The sequence below is a fragment of the Amblyomma maculatum genome, chromosome 1 (assembly GCF_055883805.1).
Source record: "Amblyomma maculatum isolate TAMU_Amacu chromosome 1, ASM5588380v1, whole genome shotgun sequence".
Taxonomy (NCBI): domain Eukaryota; kingdom Metazoa; phylum Arthropoda; class Arachnida; order Ixodida; family Ixodidae; genus Amblyomma; species Amblyomma maculatum.
In genome coordinates this window covers 393377762-393392631 of record NC_139344.1, presented here as the reverse complement: position 1 = coordinate 393392631, position 14870 = coordinate 393377762, and the positions used below count along the sequence as shown (strand labels likewise).

General features: G+C 43.2%; 1 protein-coding gene across 1 annotated transcript in view; it reads right to left on the bottom strand.

Moving 5' to 3' along the window:
- The window catches only part of LOC146208572 (cyclin-D-binding Myb-like transcription factor 1), a 36057-nt gene that overhangs the window by 20342 nt on the left and 845 nt on the right, over positions 1-14870 (bottom strand). Inside the window, exons 2-8 of the mRNA XM_084594993.1 lie at positions 14544-14736; positions 11815-11958; positions 8053-8108; positions 3894-3987; positions 3296-3372; positions 2437-2627; positions 822-931 (exon numbers count right to left, since the gene is read on the bottom strand). Coding sequence (XP_084451119.1) covers positions 822-931; positions 2437-2627; positions 3296-3372; positions 3894-3987; positions 8053-8108; positions 11815-11958; positions 14544-14733 — 862 coding nt within the window. The 5' untranslated portion in view covers positions 14734-14736. The remainder of the gene's footprint in view (positions 1-821; positions 932-2436; positions 2628-3295; positions 3373-3893; positions 3988-8052; positions 8109-11814; positions 11959-14543; positions 14737-14870) is intronic.

The following is a 14870-nucleotide window of genomic DNA, read 5'->3' as shown; positions in this document are numbered from 1 at the left end:
CTCTAGTTTTAGGACCGACAGAGACAGTAAAATGAGGCCTAAAGAGACGTGCCTACGCCTGGATCACTGTTGCATTGCAGGGGGTTTAGGAGCCAGTCAGAAATGGATGTAGCTGGTCACTGCCTTCTGAAAGCTTTCTCCCACAAGTGTAAGCCAACAGGCTTTGCAGAATAATCCAGCCTGGCACACGTAGACACTTGTCTGTAGCTGCAAGAAGAGAGCTGGGCAACTTTTCTCAGAGCAACCTTCGTGGTGGGCCTCCCATTGCTGTCCACTAGCAAAAGTAGCTTTGCAATCAAGTGATCAGCGACTTTTGTGAAAACAGGTACTGCATCCCACTGATCTTTGAAAAGAGTACAGCCAATGATGGTTGGCTTGCAGTACACCAGCCTTGCAGTGATGGGGTGGAGCAGTACCTTGCTTACTTACAACCTCACATGCATACACACACTCAAAAAAAAAAAAAAGGCACATGAAAGAAAACGCACGAAAATGGACAGTATCGAGGAACCATGGCTTTGGAATAAAATAAAAATTTTTCAACTCAATTAAGTATCTCCAAAATGGCCCTGCACCTCAGATTGGTCGCAGCGTACTATGCAACCATCTGTGAAGTGCACAGTGCGCAGATAAGGCAGACTGGGCGAGTTGGTGTGACGTGATTTTGAAATGAGCATAGCGTGATTGAGCACAAGGATGTATAAGAAAGACAAAAGATTACCATTTGTGCTCCTTTTGCCTTTCTCGTGTCCCATACAGCATTACGATTTCAAGGTCGTGGACAGTGCAGTATAGACAAGCGACAGCTGGCATGCCCTCACCTTGCCGGCAGTTCTCTTTCATCAGTCGGCAGCGGTCCTTTATTGATGCTGCACTTCGGCCCAATGCGTTTCCAATAACTCGCCAGTCATTCCCATGAGCAGCACGCAGCCTACAATGAAGGCAGCATATGTACATGTGAGACCCAAGAGAAATTAGAACCCATAAAAGAAAATGTCACCTTCAGTTTCGGTGTGCGAATATTCATAACTTCGAATATAAATATTGAATATGTTTGTTATTCGATTTGTATTCGCATTCGAAAAGCTGATATTCGAAATTTGCGAATATTCGAGAATTGCCGAATACACTGCAGTTTTTTCTGCATTGCATATTTCACCGCAATGCTTGACCACGTGGGCTGTGCAGTGAGGCATCTTTAAAACGCAAAGGGGCCATTTTGTGAAGAGGGCCTTCCTAACAGTATTCTCAAACCGAAGCACTTGATGAAACCGAGAAAAAAAATGTCGTCCTCGCTACGGAATTTTGCTTGCAAATACCATGTGAATTCTGAAATAAATAGGATGAACAGTGTTTGCTGCTTTTTGATCTTCAATTTCTTTTTTTTTTTTTTTTTCACTCATCAAATATTCGATTCAATATTCGAAGGTATTTTTTTTTTATATTCATATTCAATTCATATTCAAAAAATTCAATATTCGACCACCGCCCTTAGCTTCAATGGATACACTCTTTGTGTGGACATTGTTGCCCACATAACTAGAAACTGCAACAAGTTTGTCAGATTTCGTTGCAGTAACCTTTATTCAGACAACACCTGTACTTCCCCAGTTCCTGAAGCTCGAAGTTGTGAGACATATATAAGTCTGAATGAAATTCTGAGCCATGAAACTTTTGTCTGGGTGCCCCAAGAGATGAATATTATCCTGATGAAGTCGACATGGGTTTCACCTGTTTCTACTTCATACAAACAAATAAAACCCCTGAAGCACGGGTGAAAGTCACATTATACGTTATCCTGCAACATGCAGCCATATTCAAATATATATATAAACAGTATCAAAGAGCATGACCAAAACGCATGTGATGCAAACTTGAAAAAGCAGCTAGTAATATCCACAAATTTTTTTTCTGAAATATATGTGAAACAAAGAAAAAGAAGGAGACAGCATGACACCATGTTGTGCCACTCGCCTCCTTGCATTGTCTCGCTCTTCTTCTACTTTATTTAAGCTGACCTGCGCAAGCAGTCATAAACCAAACAGCCTCATTTAGTACACTGCAGCATAACCAATCTGCCAGGACATTCCATGTGAAAACCTTAAAACAATTACCCAATGAATAAGTGCTGTACAGATTCACTTCGAAGGGGCCAAGAAAATATATCGCATAAATGACGCAAAGATGAAACGAAATGAGCTAGAGTAATAATCCATCATAATTCCTCCTCCCCGCCGCCCGGAAAAAAAATAAAAAAATTAGTTTGCAAATACAACCCACTCCTATGACTTCTAAAGAAGGCCAGCTCCTCGCTGATGAGTCAGTAGCAAATGAGCACTGGATGTGTACAACAGTCAACCACTACAGCCAAGGAGCATCAGTTGATACAGCACCCCGCAGAAGAATAATGAGAGTACTATGAGTTGGCTTACGTACACCTTGAGCTGGTCCAGTTCCTCTGAGGTGTACTTGCCAATGTGGTTTTTGTTGTCGTACATGCGGATCACACGGCGATACACCGAGAAGAGGGGCCGGTTGAGGCCCTTTGCTACCGTTCGGTAGAAGTCCTTGCGCTCCTCTTTGGTCATCGAGAAGATTACCGTCGCTGGACTGCTGATCCCGCGCTCCTGTAACATGACCACTGGTTAGGCTGGTCACATTGGTTACACAAGTGAGAGTCCAAAGTGATCAACCAAAGACCCCAAATGCTGGCTAGAAAGGAGGTTCTAGGTTTGCCTATGTGTGAAGTGTCTGCCTCTAAAACGCCTAGTATCATGAGAGCTCAAGCAAGTCGACGCCAAGTACATTCCACTTATCCACTACATTGAAAGATATGTGGCATGATGAATTTAAGATTAAAAGTGTTACTGACAGCACAAAATGCAGCCAGCTACAATTTCACAATGGTCTCGCAGGCCTCGCATGCATCCTGTCATAAATTCAAGAAAAATGTCATTTTTTTCTACCTTGCTTTTCCTTTACTTCCACCTTATTCTTTCCATACACAAGTATGTAGTACTGCATAGACTAGACATGAAAGGTGCCGCAGATTAAGATAGACAGCAACGCAAGTTTCACATATCTTAGCTTCATTTCAATACTATAGGTTGTTCCACCTTATTTTTCCCATACACAAGTATGTGGTACTGCATAGACCAGACATGAAAGTTGCCGTAGAAGATCAAGATAGACAGCAAAGTGTTTCAAATATTTCAGCTTCAATTCAATACTATCGGTTGCTAATGAAGCAGAACTGAAGACGAACGTTTAAAAAATAGACTTCTGCATGTCCTACCTCACAGTACTTCTGTATGTTGGCTTGGAGAATTTCAGTCTCCTCTTTGGAAAACATGCCCTGTTTCCAAGAGTGACCTGGGAGAGAAAATCGGCAGTTTGCAAATGGGCCACATAAACAAGACACTGATGTCCGCAGACTTGTCTAAAGTGCTCAAGTGGCACACGTCAGCGTGTACATCAATCCCTGGCATTGGCCCTTCAATTTTAGACAGCCTGCCTCTGGCCACGTACACAGTGTACTGCCTTGTCATTTCACATCTACAATAGCTGCCAGTTTCTGTGCACACCATTTGCTGACAAGGCTGTTTCTAGTGGTGGGCAAACATTCCGACCAAAGCACTTGCCGAGTGAGATATGCCAGGCAGTGAAAGAGTTCCTCTAGATATGAACACAAACAAAGCGTGCCACAACTAGCAAAAAGCAAGATGTCGAAAGATAAGACAGTACACTCCTGAGGCAAGCGGAGATAAGCATCCTTGAATCCAGCCGCTAGGGACACCTAGATGTTACCGACACACTAAAAGGCATGCCACTCAAGCACTGTACACAAAAGTGCAAGTGTCTGCCCTGCTCTGGGTAAGGGAAGTGTCATTTACCTTTGTTTTGAAAGCTGCTCTTGTCTTCTTTAGTGGTGAACCAATTCTGGTTCACATCAGTCACAGCTGCAGTGGCTGTGTCCTTGGGCAAAGTCTGCAATCAGAACCGCAGGCTTTAGTGTTGCAGTCCCCAAGAATGCCTCAGCATTCTACAGAATTGGCTCCATCTTTCTGTGGTAGTAAAGTCAGCAAGGTGGTGCTGACAAGAAAAGCAAAAGGAGGAACCGAGAGAAGGTAATAAAAAACAGCACAAAAATGAAGACGAGACCACACAACACAACGCCTGTGTTGTGTGGTCTCGTCTGTGTTGTGTGGTCTTGTCTTCGTTTTCGCGCTACTTTTTATTACCTTCTGTCATGCACCAACTAACCCCCCAATATGCTCTCTTGAGAAAACGAGCTTACAGCAGGATAGAGAAGTAGGTCAATCACAGCTGGGGAAACACTGAAGCTATTAAAACATAAGACGAGCTAACGAAAGGTACGAAATTTGTCTACACAAACCCAAAGATATTTCTGTTCAATCCAGTCTTTGTATTACAGCCATCCCAAGCAACGTGCCCTCCCTGCCCTCCAGCAGTACGACGGATTTTGTCCTGCATACTGTTATCTTTGCAATTTCCCTGGCTATAACTTCATGCAATCATATAAAAATGAGAATTTAATATCTCACCTAATAAGATCCATTTGGTAGGGTTGTGCAAATATGTAACACTTCTTCAAAAGCCAATCTAATACAAATAATCTAGCTTTAATAATAAATCAAATATCAGTAACATGATTAGAAACTCAATCAGGAATGATGCCACAAAAGAAGGCTACATCGTGGTGCTGCACATGCAGAACAATCGTCGCAGTATGCAGTGAGGCAACGTAGTGAGTTTTCAATATGTGTTAAAGAAAACTATTCAACGTTTAAGTCTATTATTTAAAAAAAGCTATTTGAAAACTTGAGATCATGTTCAGTTTGCTTTGAATAATTTTAAACTTGTACTATTTGATTGAACCAGCTAATCAAATAGGAGGATATTCAATTTGATATTAGAAAATTTCAAACATTTACACACCCCTACGTTATAAAAATTTCTACCATGCTAGACATAATACAGAAAGATATACAGCTGTAAGTACTGTGACAAATAAAATTAAAAAAAAAACAATGTAAAATAAGAACACCCACATATAGAATCATCACTGACAATGAATGTATGCTGCATGTCACAGAAAAATGCACGAACACGCCTAGAAAGGAAGGGTTGTCTCCCTTTTCATAGAATATTAGGAAAGGCCACATCAGCTAGCTGTCAAGAAAGTCTGTCTATGATCAGCAAGGGTACCCGTCAAAAGTAATAAATCTGCTATAAAAGTTTTAATGCCTTGAAAGGCTGCATGGCTTAAAAGTGAAGAGGCAGTAACTGTTACATTTCAGTTCGGAGAGGCAGCAATAGCAGTCACAGCACTGCTTCCTTGCAAAAACAACACGTGTGCAACTGCATCTAAGCCCGGAACTGCACTTGGGTGGATGCCAAATGAGTAATTATACTCCCTTATTAGTGCATCTAAGCAAGGCTCCATTGTCTTAGGTGACCATAAAATACACCACTGCATCAAAATGGAAGTAAAAATTGTGGACCTATACACATATATTATCTAACTGTATATTTATCGTTCTGAAGGTTCAATCATTCTGAAAGTGCTTCAGAACATGTAAATGGCCCCAATATCATTTCAGCAAGCAGCTTTTGATGCTGGATAGAACTTAATGATAGAAAGTACTTAATTTTTCATTTCTATGGTAAAAACAAGTAATTCTCTAAAACAAAATAACATTTCTTGCTTATATTCTCCAATGCTTCAACAAGATGCACTGTGCAAAGTTGTGAAAAGTCAGATACTATGAGCACTGCAGACTGTAGCAATCCGCAGACACTGGACACTTTTAACCAAAGCCACCTAGACTACTCAAGGCCTCTCCGCTTGCTCCGTGACGTCACGCTAGTTGTCCGTCCGCCGCTGGACTCCACTCGCGGCTGGGAGGGTTCGCCGGTAGTTTTCAGCGCATTATTTTACTATTCGAGTCACAATGGCTGTAGCAATGTAGCAATAAACATAAATCGGCTACTAAGGAACGGCTTTTTAACCACGTGCATAGTTTCTCTGTATATTTTCTGCGTTAATTTATAACTTGTGCTTTCTTTCGTAGCCCTCGCGATACACTTCCTATTGCAGCTAAGTACTTCGTTTTTATAGTTTTATGTTAAAACTTGTGACAAACTAATACACAGCTATAGTTACTGCTCTTGAGTTCACTGCAGATCACAATAACACAAGCATGCATTATTTCTTAGGCAGCATATAGCGCAAGAATATATGAGATCACTGTACATATGTATTTTGCTGCTTTTTAAGGAGGCGTGTGTTATTTTCTTTTGTCAATTTCGAAAGCGGATGCCTTGATCAATATCAAAATAGACAATACTCATGAACCCTTACAAAACAGTTGCATGAAGACATAATGAAGATTATATTGCTCGGTGCTTTGCATTAAAATATTTCAATTCTTTAATTTTTCTGAATTCATGGCAGCTGCCTTCCAAACAGCTTACTTTTCATTTCCAGTGACTGTCAAAAACTTGGTGTCGCAAACATTTACTAGCTTGCATTGCCATTCTTGAAATGAAGATAGTGAATTTTCGCGTTTTTCGTCCTCGCTTGCCTCTGTAGAAATCATTAAGGGCTTCCTGGATGGTGTCATTTTCCCAACGCACCCTATTCCTGGCTGGAGACTTGCAAAAGAAGATGTAGAAGAAATATACGATGGCCAATTGGTGAACTTCGAAGACACTGCGACCTTTTAAATTCGAACACAATCGCACTTGAGTGACATGGTTCTTCCCATTTGTTTATTAGAATATGATAGCTTGGTGATGAAGACTTGCTCATGGAAATTCAGTGCGAATGCCGGCATGACGACACTTCATTATAATATTATCCTCTGAAACCGCTATCCAAAAACTTTTAAGTGTACAAAAGGTTTTTATGGTGTGCTGGGTTTTATGGTGCGTGCCAAAAATAAATCTATCGAAAGTGGTTACATTTTATTTAGTTACCTTGGAATGTATACGGTTCTAGTAAAATCCTTGCAAGGAACCTCTCTCATCCAAGTTATTCTGTGAGCTACATTGTTCGAAAAACCGAAAGCTCTTTTGGGTTCCCGTCGTAATCTAGGCTCAAAGTATAGTCCCATGTCGTGGCGGTTGCAAAATGCATGTGCTTTTCTTCAGCACCACGTTTATTATGGTATCAACGCGCACAAGTAAGCCAAGGGAAAACAGTTTGACGTCCTGAAGCTTGAAAACCTAGACGTCGGAAAAGAGAAATGCCAGCACGTTCGCTGCCTAATCTAACCATAAGGAGATAGAGCGGAAAGATCCACCTATGCTGCCTCCCAGGTGCGATGCACCTGCAAGCGTTGCCTCCCCCTGCACTGCACAGAACTCCTACTATCGTTTGTGGTCGGGCAACTAGTGTGACGTAGGCCCCCGTGGAGAGGAGGAGCGCGCAGGCCTTGTCCAGTCTAGGTGGCTTTGCTTTAACTGTGCCGACTGAAACGGTAGCCATTATGCACCACATATTCCAAGCTGGCCTGTACCTGTAATACTCTGCTTTTCCGCACAGTTCTGTTTCCTGGCATTTGTGACACATTCACAATGACAATTTCAACCTCAAAAGAACAATCAAGGAAACGTCTTTTCATTATTTCATGTAAGTTAGGCAGCTTCATCATACCTTGAACCTTTCAGTTTGTTCATAATGTTGCAAAAAGCAATTTTTGTCAAATTATACAGTATTAAAACAAGAACAATGGTTGACAGCGTGGCATGCAGAAGGCTTTTCATGACAGCGTCCTATCTGCCATTGTAAACTCATTACAGAGTCTGGCATATCCAAGAAAAGCTGCAGCACCCCTAGTGGTCAATGAGAACAAATATATGCAGATTTTTCTGAAGGTTATTGCATAAATTAAGTACTAGTATAAACAGCTCATAGGTGTAACACAAAAAATTTCCTTTGCAGAGTGAGAAAGACGCCAAACCAAGCACAAAAAAAGACAAAGTGTGACACTGCTCATTGAACCAGTTGCAGAAAACCATATTTACCCCTTGAACATGTACAAGAGGGACAGCAGTCTCCAGTGGAAGGTTACTGTTTTCACCTGCAATCAAGAGTACCAATAGTGAGCCAAGTAATAAAGCCAATAGCTTGAAAATTATTTCAACCTTCATTTCTACTTAGATTACTTCAACTTGGTTAAGCCATGAGAAATAAGTTAGAAATAAGTTCGATTACTGAAGCTTTAAAAAATTATAAGCTTAAAATTAGCAATTGTTAAAATTTGCAATACCTTGCAATGGCAGTTCCTTACAGATGTGGAAACAATTTTTTAACAGAGAATAGAATATCCAGCAAAAAAATTGCTCAATACATTGTTATGGACAAAGACGAAGCGGGCAGTGGTGTTAGCAGTGGTGTTAGCAGTGGTTTTAGCAGGAGTGCTCGCGCTAGGCCCATCAGAATTCATTAAACTCGTCTCATCGTCAATGGACATCTTCTCTCTGTTCTCTTTTCCTGTGTTCATCGGCTTGCCACCCCGTAAAATTTTGGTTGGAGGTGCGGGGTACGCTCACCACCTCTCTTCATCCTGGCCCGAAGCTTCGGCGCCCTGCGTGTGCTTGCACCGTAGGCAGCAAATTCCTGGGAAGCATTGCCTGGTTGTTCCCCAGCCTGCCAGATCCAGCACAACCTCACCGTTCCCACTCCATCCCCCACACTGACCACAAGACACGACAAAGGAAAAACGCAGCCAAATGACGCCACTGACCCCAGACGCCACCAGCATGACCATACGACACGACGAGAGGCCCGATCGACCAGATGACCCCACTGACCCAAGATGCCGACCAAAGACCCAAACGACCCAAGACACTGCCACACATGAGGACATCACCGCTGTCCATGCCATGCACATTGCGTGTCTGAGCCTTGGCCATCGGATCTTGGATACCTATGGCCCGATGGCCCGAAAGCGTCCTGGGCCAGGCTTCATAGAGGGATCGTGACATCAAGCCACTGCCTTCTTCATCTTCTACCTTCACCTATCCAGTCACGCCTATCGTCATGTCATGAATTCCATCGCCTTCCACAATCTTCCTCGTCCACAATCGAGATGATCACTCGGTGGCCTTGGGTAATGTTACAGACAAAGAAGAAGCGGGCAGTGGTGCAGGCAAAGAGCTCAAGCTAGGCCCATCAGCATTCATTAAACTCGTCTCATCGTCAACGGACATCTTCTCCCTGTTCACCTTTCTTGTGCTCATCAGCTTGCCGTCTGTAACAATATCAAATAGCGCAGATTTAAAATTATTTAAAAGGAATTTAATACTTTCAAGTCCTCAAACAGTTCAGGAATGATAGGCACGAAGTTCATATAAGGCATACCGCATAGCATACTGCCATCACCTTTCTGCACAAAGTGGAGGGTTCAGTCTCGTTACACAGTCTGTTAATGTGGTGGCATGTATAATGCTCATACGTGGCTGCCAAGATTGTGGGCCAAGCACAACACAGTGAGGTCTAGACAAGCATGTCTTGGTGCCTGATCACAGAGGCCCTGACATCTGCAGCCCTTGCCCCCTTTACCTAGTGAGACATTATCCACTGTCATTATCAGGAACAAATGGTGATTATCCCATACGTATGACATAAGCTAGTTTTCTATATGTACGACATGACTATCGTACTGATTTTGTGTTGCATACTACCCAGAGGAGATCAATGTCGCCTCTTTTGATAGCTGTAGCTATAATTACAAAAGCTATACCACAAATCCAACACAACTGCTTTGCTGTTTTGCACAATTACTAACCTCCTATCAATATTCAATTCGTATATGATTCCAGCCTATCCTTTATTGATTTGGTAGCAAAGTTGCACTGTTCATATTCAATCTTGTTTCGAAAAACTACTATCTGCACACCCAAAAAACAACCAATGCACACCAAAAGGCCCAATCAATGCTGTTCTAGTGAATGCAGTATTTATCTGCAAGTTTGAGTGCAGCTTCCACATCAGTCATACTTGGCTACTGTCCCTCAACGCCTCTCTCCAAGGATCACTGTCCTCAAAAAGTATACAATGCCTTTACCTGCTTCAGCCACACTGAACCTCACAAGAATGTACCTAGCAATATGGCTCTTCATTGCATCTAGTTTTCAATAAGTTCTTTAAGGGATTCTGAACATAGAGTGAATGGTAGTTTGGTTTGATTTACCGGGTTTAACTTCCCAAAACAACGAAGGCTATGAGGGACGCTGTAATGGAGTGCACCGGAAATGTCAAACATTTGGGGTTCTTTGTGCACCGACATACTGCCATCGTAAAGTACACGAGTGCCTTGTTTTTTTGCCTCCATCGAAAAGTGCTCGATTTGATCATGCACCCTTGGGTTCAGGAAGCGCTCTAACCACTGAATCACCGTGGCAGGGTGAACGAGAGTATCAATTTTAGCCTCAACACAATCATGCGGTTTGGTGGTGAGGGGGCAGAGTGAAAATTTGCCTTTTCAAGACAGTGAACAAAGCTAGAACAGTCTGAACGGGGAATATTGTTACGGACGAGGAAGATGTGGGCAGTGGCGTGGGCAGGAGTGCTTGCACTAGGCCCGCCGCGATTCAGTAAAAATCATCTTATGGTCTCATCGGACATCATCTCTCACTTCTTTGTGTTCATCAGCTTGCCGCTCCGTAACATTTTGATGAAGGTGCTGGGTACGTCATCATCACTCCTCATCCTGGCCTGGAGCTTCAGTACCCTGTGCTTTCTTGAGGAGCCGTCTTGAGGCATGGCATGGCTGGTCTCCAGCCTGCCAGACCCAACGCAACTTCTCCATTGCGGTGTCCCGTCCTCCCAACCCCAACCACAAGAAATGACGGAGAGACTGACCCGAGACGCCACCCACGCGACCACAAGACACAGCGAGAGAGCCGAATGACCATGTGACCCCACTGACCCGATATACCGACCAAACACCCCAACGACTCAAAGCACCACTACATGTTGAACACATCACCCCTGCCCATGCCATGCAGTGCGTGCCTGGGCCTCGGCCATCGACTCTTGGTGACCTGTGGCCTGAAAGCGTCCTGGGCCAGGCTTCTCCTGAGAATCACCGTGGCAGCAAGCAATTGGCTTTTTCCTTCTTCCTCCTCTATCATCAACCATCCAGTCATGGCTATCATCATGCCATGTATCTTATTGACATCGACAAACTTCCTCACCCACAATCGAGACGATCACTCAGTGGCTCCAGGCAACATTACCAACAAGGAAGAAGTGGACAGTAGTGTGGGCAGAAGCGCTCGCGCTAGGCCCGCCGCGATTCATTAAAAATCATGTCATGGTCATCGGACACCATCTCTCTGTTCTCTATGTTTATCGGCTTGCCGCCCCATAACAATATTAAAGGCACTACAATATGCTGCATTTTTTGTACCTTATGCTTCAGATATTTCTTACACAGACCTCATCTTAAGCCACCATGCCTCAAAGAAGGATTTCAATATGTGAAGCTAAACTGCCAGTGATGCAATAGGCAGCTTCCTTTCAAGAAACTCTCTTTACATGCCTTGCCGCAGATGGTGCCAGTAGGCGATCACCACTATAGGTACTTGGCAGCAAAGTACCCACTTACTTGATCTTGCCAGGCTTGACAATAGTATTTGGGCTGTCTAACGAGTACACATAATGAAAAGGAATTCCAAAGTTAGTGAATCTGACTCGGGCAAAGCTGGTTGCGTGAAACGAATGGCGCACTCCGCGGTGCACAAAGCATGCCTGTGCTGCTTAGCTAGACAAGTACTCACCTTGAGCTGCCAGAAAGAGTGCAGGTTGCTGATGTATGACCTGCCTGTCATCCTCTCCACATGACGCCAGAAAATAAGAAGGGGCCATCTCCTGACTACTGCTTCCAGGTGAGTCCAAGCTGTCAATGCCTGACAGTGAATCACCTGACAAGCAAGCACAGAGATAATACAAGTTTTCAAATGACAAAAAAACAACAAAAGCAAGAAAAATTAGCTGTGGTTTAGCTCGTGGTTAAACCTATAGTTACGTGAGAGCTTTCTGCAAGGCTACACTTAGGTTAGGCTTGAAAGTAAAGACATGGCTTTTGCACATAGTAGTTTACTCTATGCTTTCAGCTTTATACCATACTTTTGACCACTAAAGTGCGACGACACGAAAGTCTCTATCGTGCAGTGGTCCGCAGCCCTCCCCTACGGCACCTCTTTCTCTCTGTTTTCACTCCCACCTTCGTGATAATGCGATAGTGTAAGCTACCACCCGGCATAATAAGCCCCGCTTTAACCAAGCCATATGAACGTGTCTGCGTGGCTTAGGGATAATGTGAATGCAAGGGTTTTAGCAGGCCAATTGTGATATCACCTTCCCATATGAAAGGAGAGACCCGAGTAGAGAGCTCCTAAACGGAATGTCAGGAAGCCCTACGTCCAGTTAGTGCTCGGCCATGTCAGCTGCCAGCTACCGCCTGCCACAACTTCTTCTTTGCTCTTCAGACAGGCATGGACAGGCACCGTACAGGCACAGACAAGCACGAACAGGCACGGCGAAATGGCAAGAATGTGGCCAATGTAGCTCTCGCTACAAAAGTTCGACGTTCTCATTTTTTGTAGCGAGAGCTACATTGGCCATAGTCCCGTCATTTCGCTGTGCCTGTCAGAAGAAGACATATAACTCGGTAGTTGGTAGAGGTGAACGACAATGCCGAGTTGCTAGGACAGAAGGTTCGTTCGAATGTTGTGACGGCGGTGTGCCCCGGAGTAGAGACAATGTCATACTGCTAGAAGTCCTCTACACCCAAATGAGAAAGATCAACGACGAGAGGCAAGGGGTTCTCATACGTGAAGTGATTCCCCTATGGCATAAATAAAGCTGAAACCATAGAGTAAACTACTATATGCAAAAGCCATGTCTTTACTTTCAAGCCGAACCTAAGCGTAGTCATGCTGATTGCTCTTGCGTAACCCCAGGTTTAGCCACAAGCTAAACCCCAGCTAATTTTTTGTGTGTGTGATGCTTCTTGTCAGTTTGTACCCATAAAGATGATATCTTGAGGATTGCCTTAGGCAGTAATGCAATTGGAAATAGTTCTCTCCCAGTTTGTATAGTGTAAACAAGTAATTACCATCACCAGTAAGACAGTCGTAAGAAAAGAAAGCTTAGGCCTAGTACCAGCAGCTCCTCGATTCAATGTAAGTCAATAAATCAGCCTCAGTCAGTGAACTCTCCTGTTATAGTTTCTTACTCTCCCTTATTTTCCAGCCTTCAAGCCTGCTCTGTGCATGCCATAAGAGTGAAAGGTGAAGACAGCTTCCTATAGCCAGTGGAACAGCATTAGCAATGGGCAAACAAACTTGTATATTATGTTTTCCTGAGAAGCTTTCGTCAGCCAAGCCAACTACTATACTATGATCTTAGCCACCACTCCTCGAGAACTACCACAATATGGCAAGAACTACCACAATATGGCTGTATAGGCTTGCCTCCATAGCATCCGTTAAAAGGCAAGCGAGATGCATGTATTATTTATTGCATATTATAGGATTCAAGCTTTGCCCTCATTGCTGGTCCCTGCAAAGTATTGATTAAATTGTATACCTACATCATTGCAAGACACGCATTCTCTCGCAAGATAACTTGCCATTGTAAGAAAGTTGCATGTAAGTTGATTAAATGCTTAAGGCAAGGTTATCATATCTTACTCGTAGTATTTTAGAAGCGTAAAAATGAGTGTAAAGAAGTCTGGCCAAAGACATTTGAAAGTTTGGTGCTACTGATAAATAGCTAATTGTATTCTTTTTTTTAAAGGCTAAAAAATAAAGAGACTGGGGTGACAATTGAGCTTTAATCAGCATTAGATCAAATATCAACATTAGTATGCATACATGTGCTTCACTTGTACAGTATAGTATTAAAATCACAGATAAGTGTTGACTACCGCATGATCATGGAAAGCATGGCGAATGAGCATATTCAGTTACTAACTTGTTGCAAACGGTGTGCTGAAAGATAGGGCATGCAGCAAAATGCCGAATTATGCAGGCTATCAATAGCCACAAATGAGTAAGAGAAAGATGAAGTTTTTAACTTTTCAGTGCCCTTGATGGCATGCTAAACGCACTGAACGCTGTTGACTGATATCAGTGCAAACTATACCATATGACAATGGTGTCACACCAATACTTTCAGTGCTACCGGTTCAGCAAACAATCTTAACTTCTTTTTTTTTTTTCAGGAACATTGTGCATAGGTTCATTACTTTCAGTGGCAACAAACATGCATGCTATCAGTGAAAGGAAATTTCACCTAGCTGCAATGGCATCTTGAATGAGATGGAGCATATATCAGCTAGCTGTGTTTGCATGACAAGATATGCATTTGCATGCCATATTGCTTCTACTTGAAACTAATCTTAATTAAATGCATTTGTTTGGAATCCTACAGCTCTTCATGTGTGTGTGTGTAAACATATAAGATGCAACATTTCCTGGCACGATTGAGTGTTGACACTCACTGGCATTGTCAGCCACCACAACCACTTCCTCCTTAATGCTGCTGTCAGTGAGGTAGGCCGCCTCACAGCCATCCATAACCAGGGAGCCATGGCATGGGGACACAGGTCCAACAGATATTTCGTCATCTAAGTCGGGGCCGTCAAGTGAATCGGCTTGAACGCCCACTGTTGCTACACGTGTCAAGTCCATTACCTACAGGAGGAACAAAATTGATGAGTACATTACACAAAATCCCCGCTGTTCGCATGACCTAGCTCATTCAGACTTGGGTGGACGGTCCGTCCATCCAGGTGTGAGCGAGCTGCCCGATACAAAAAGCTGACATT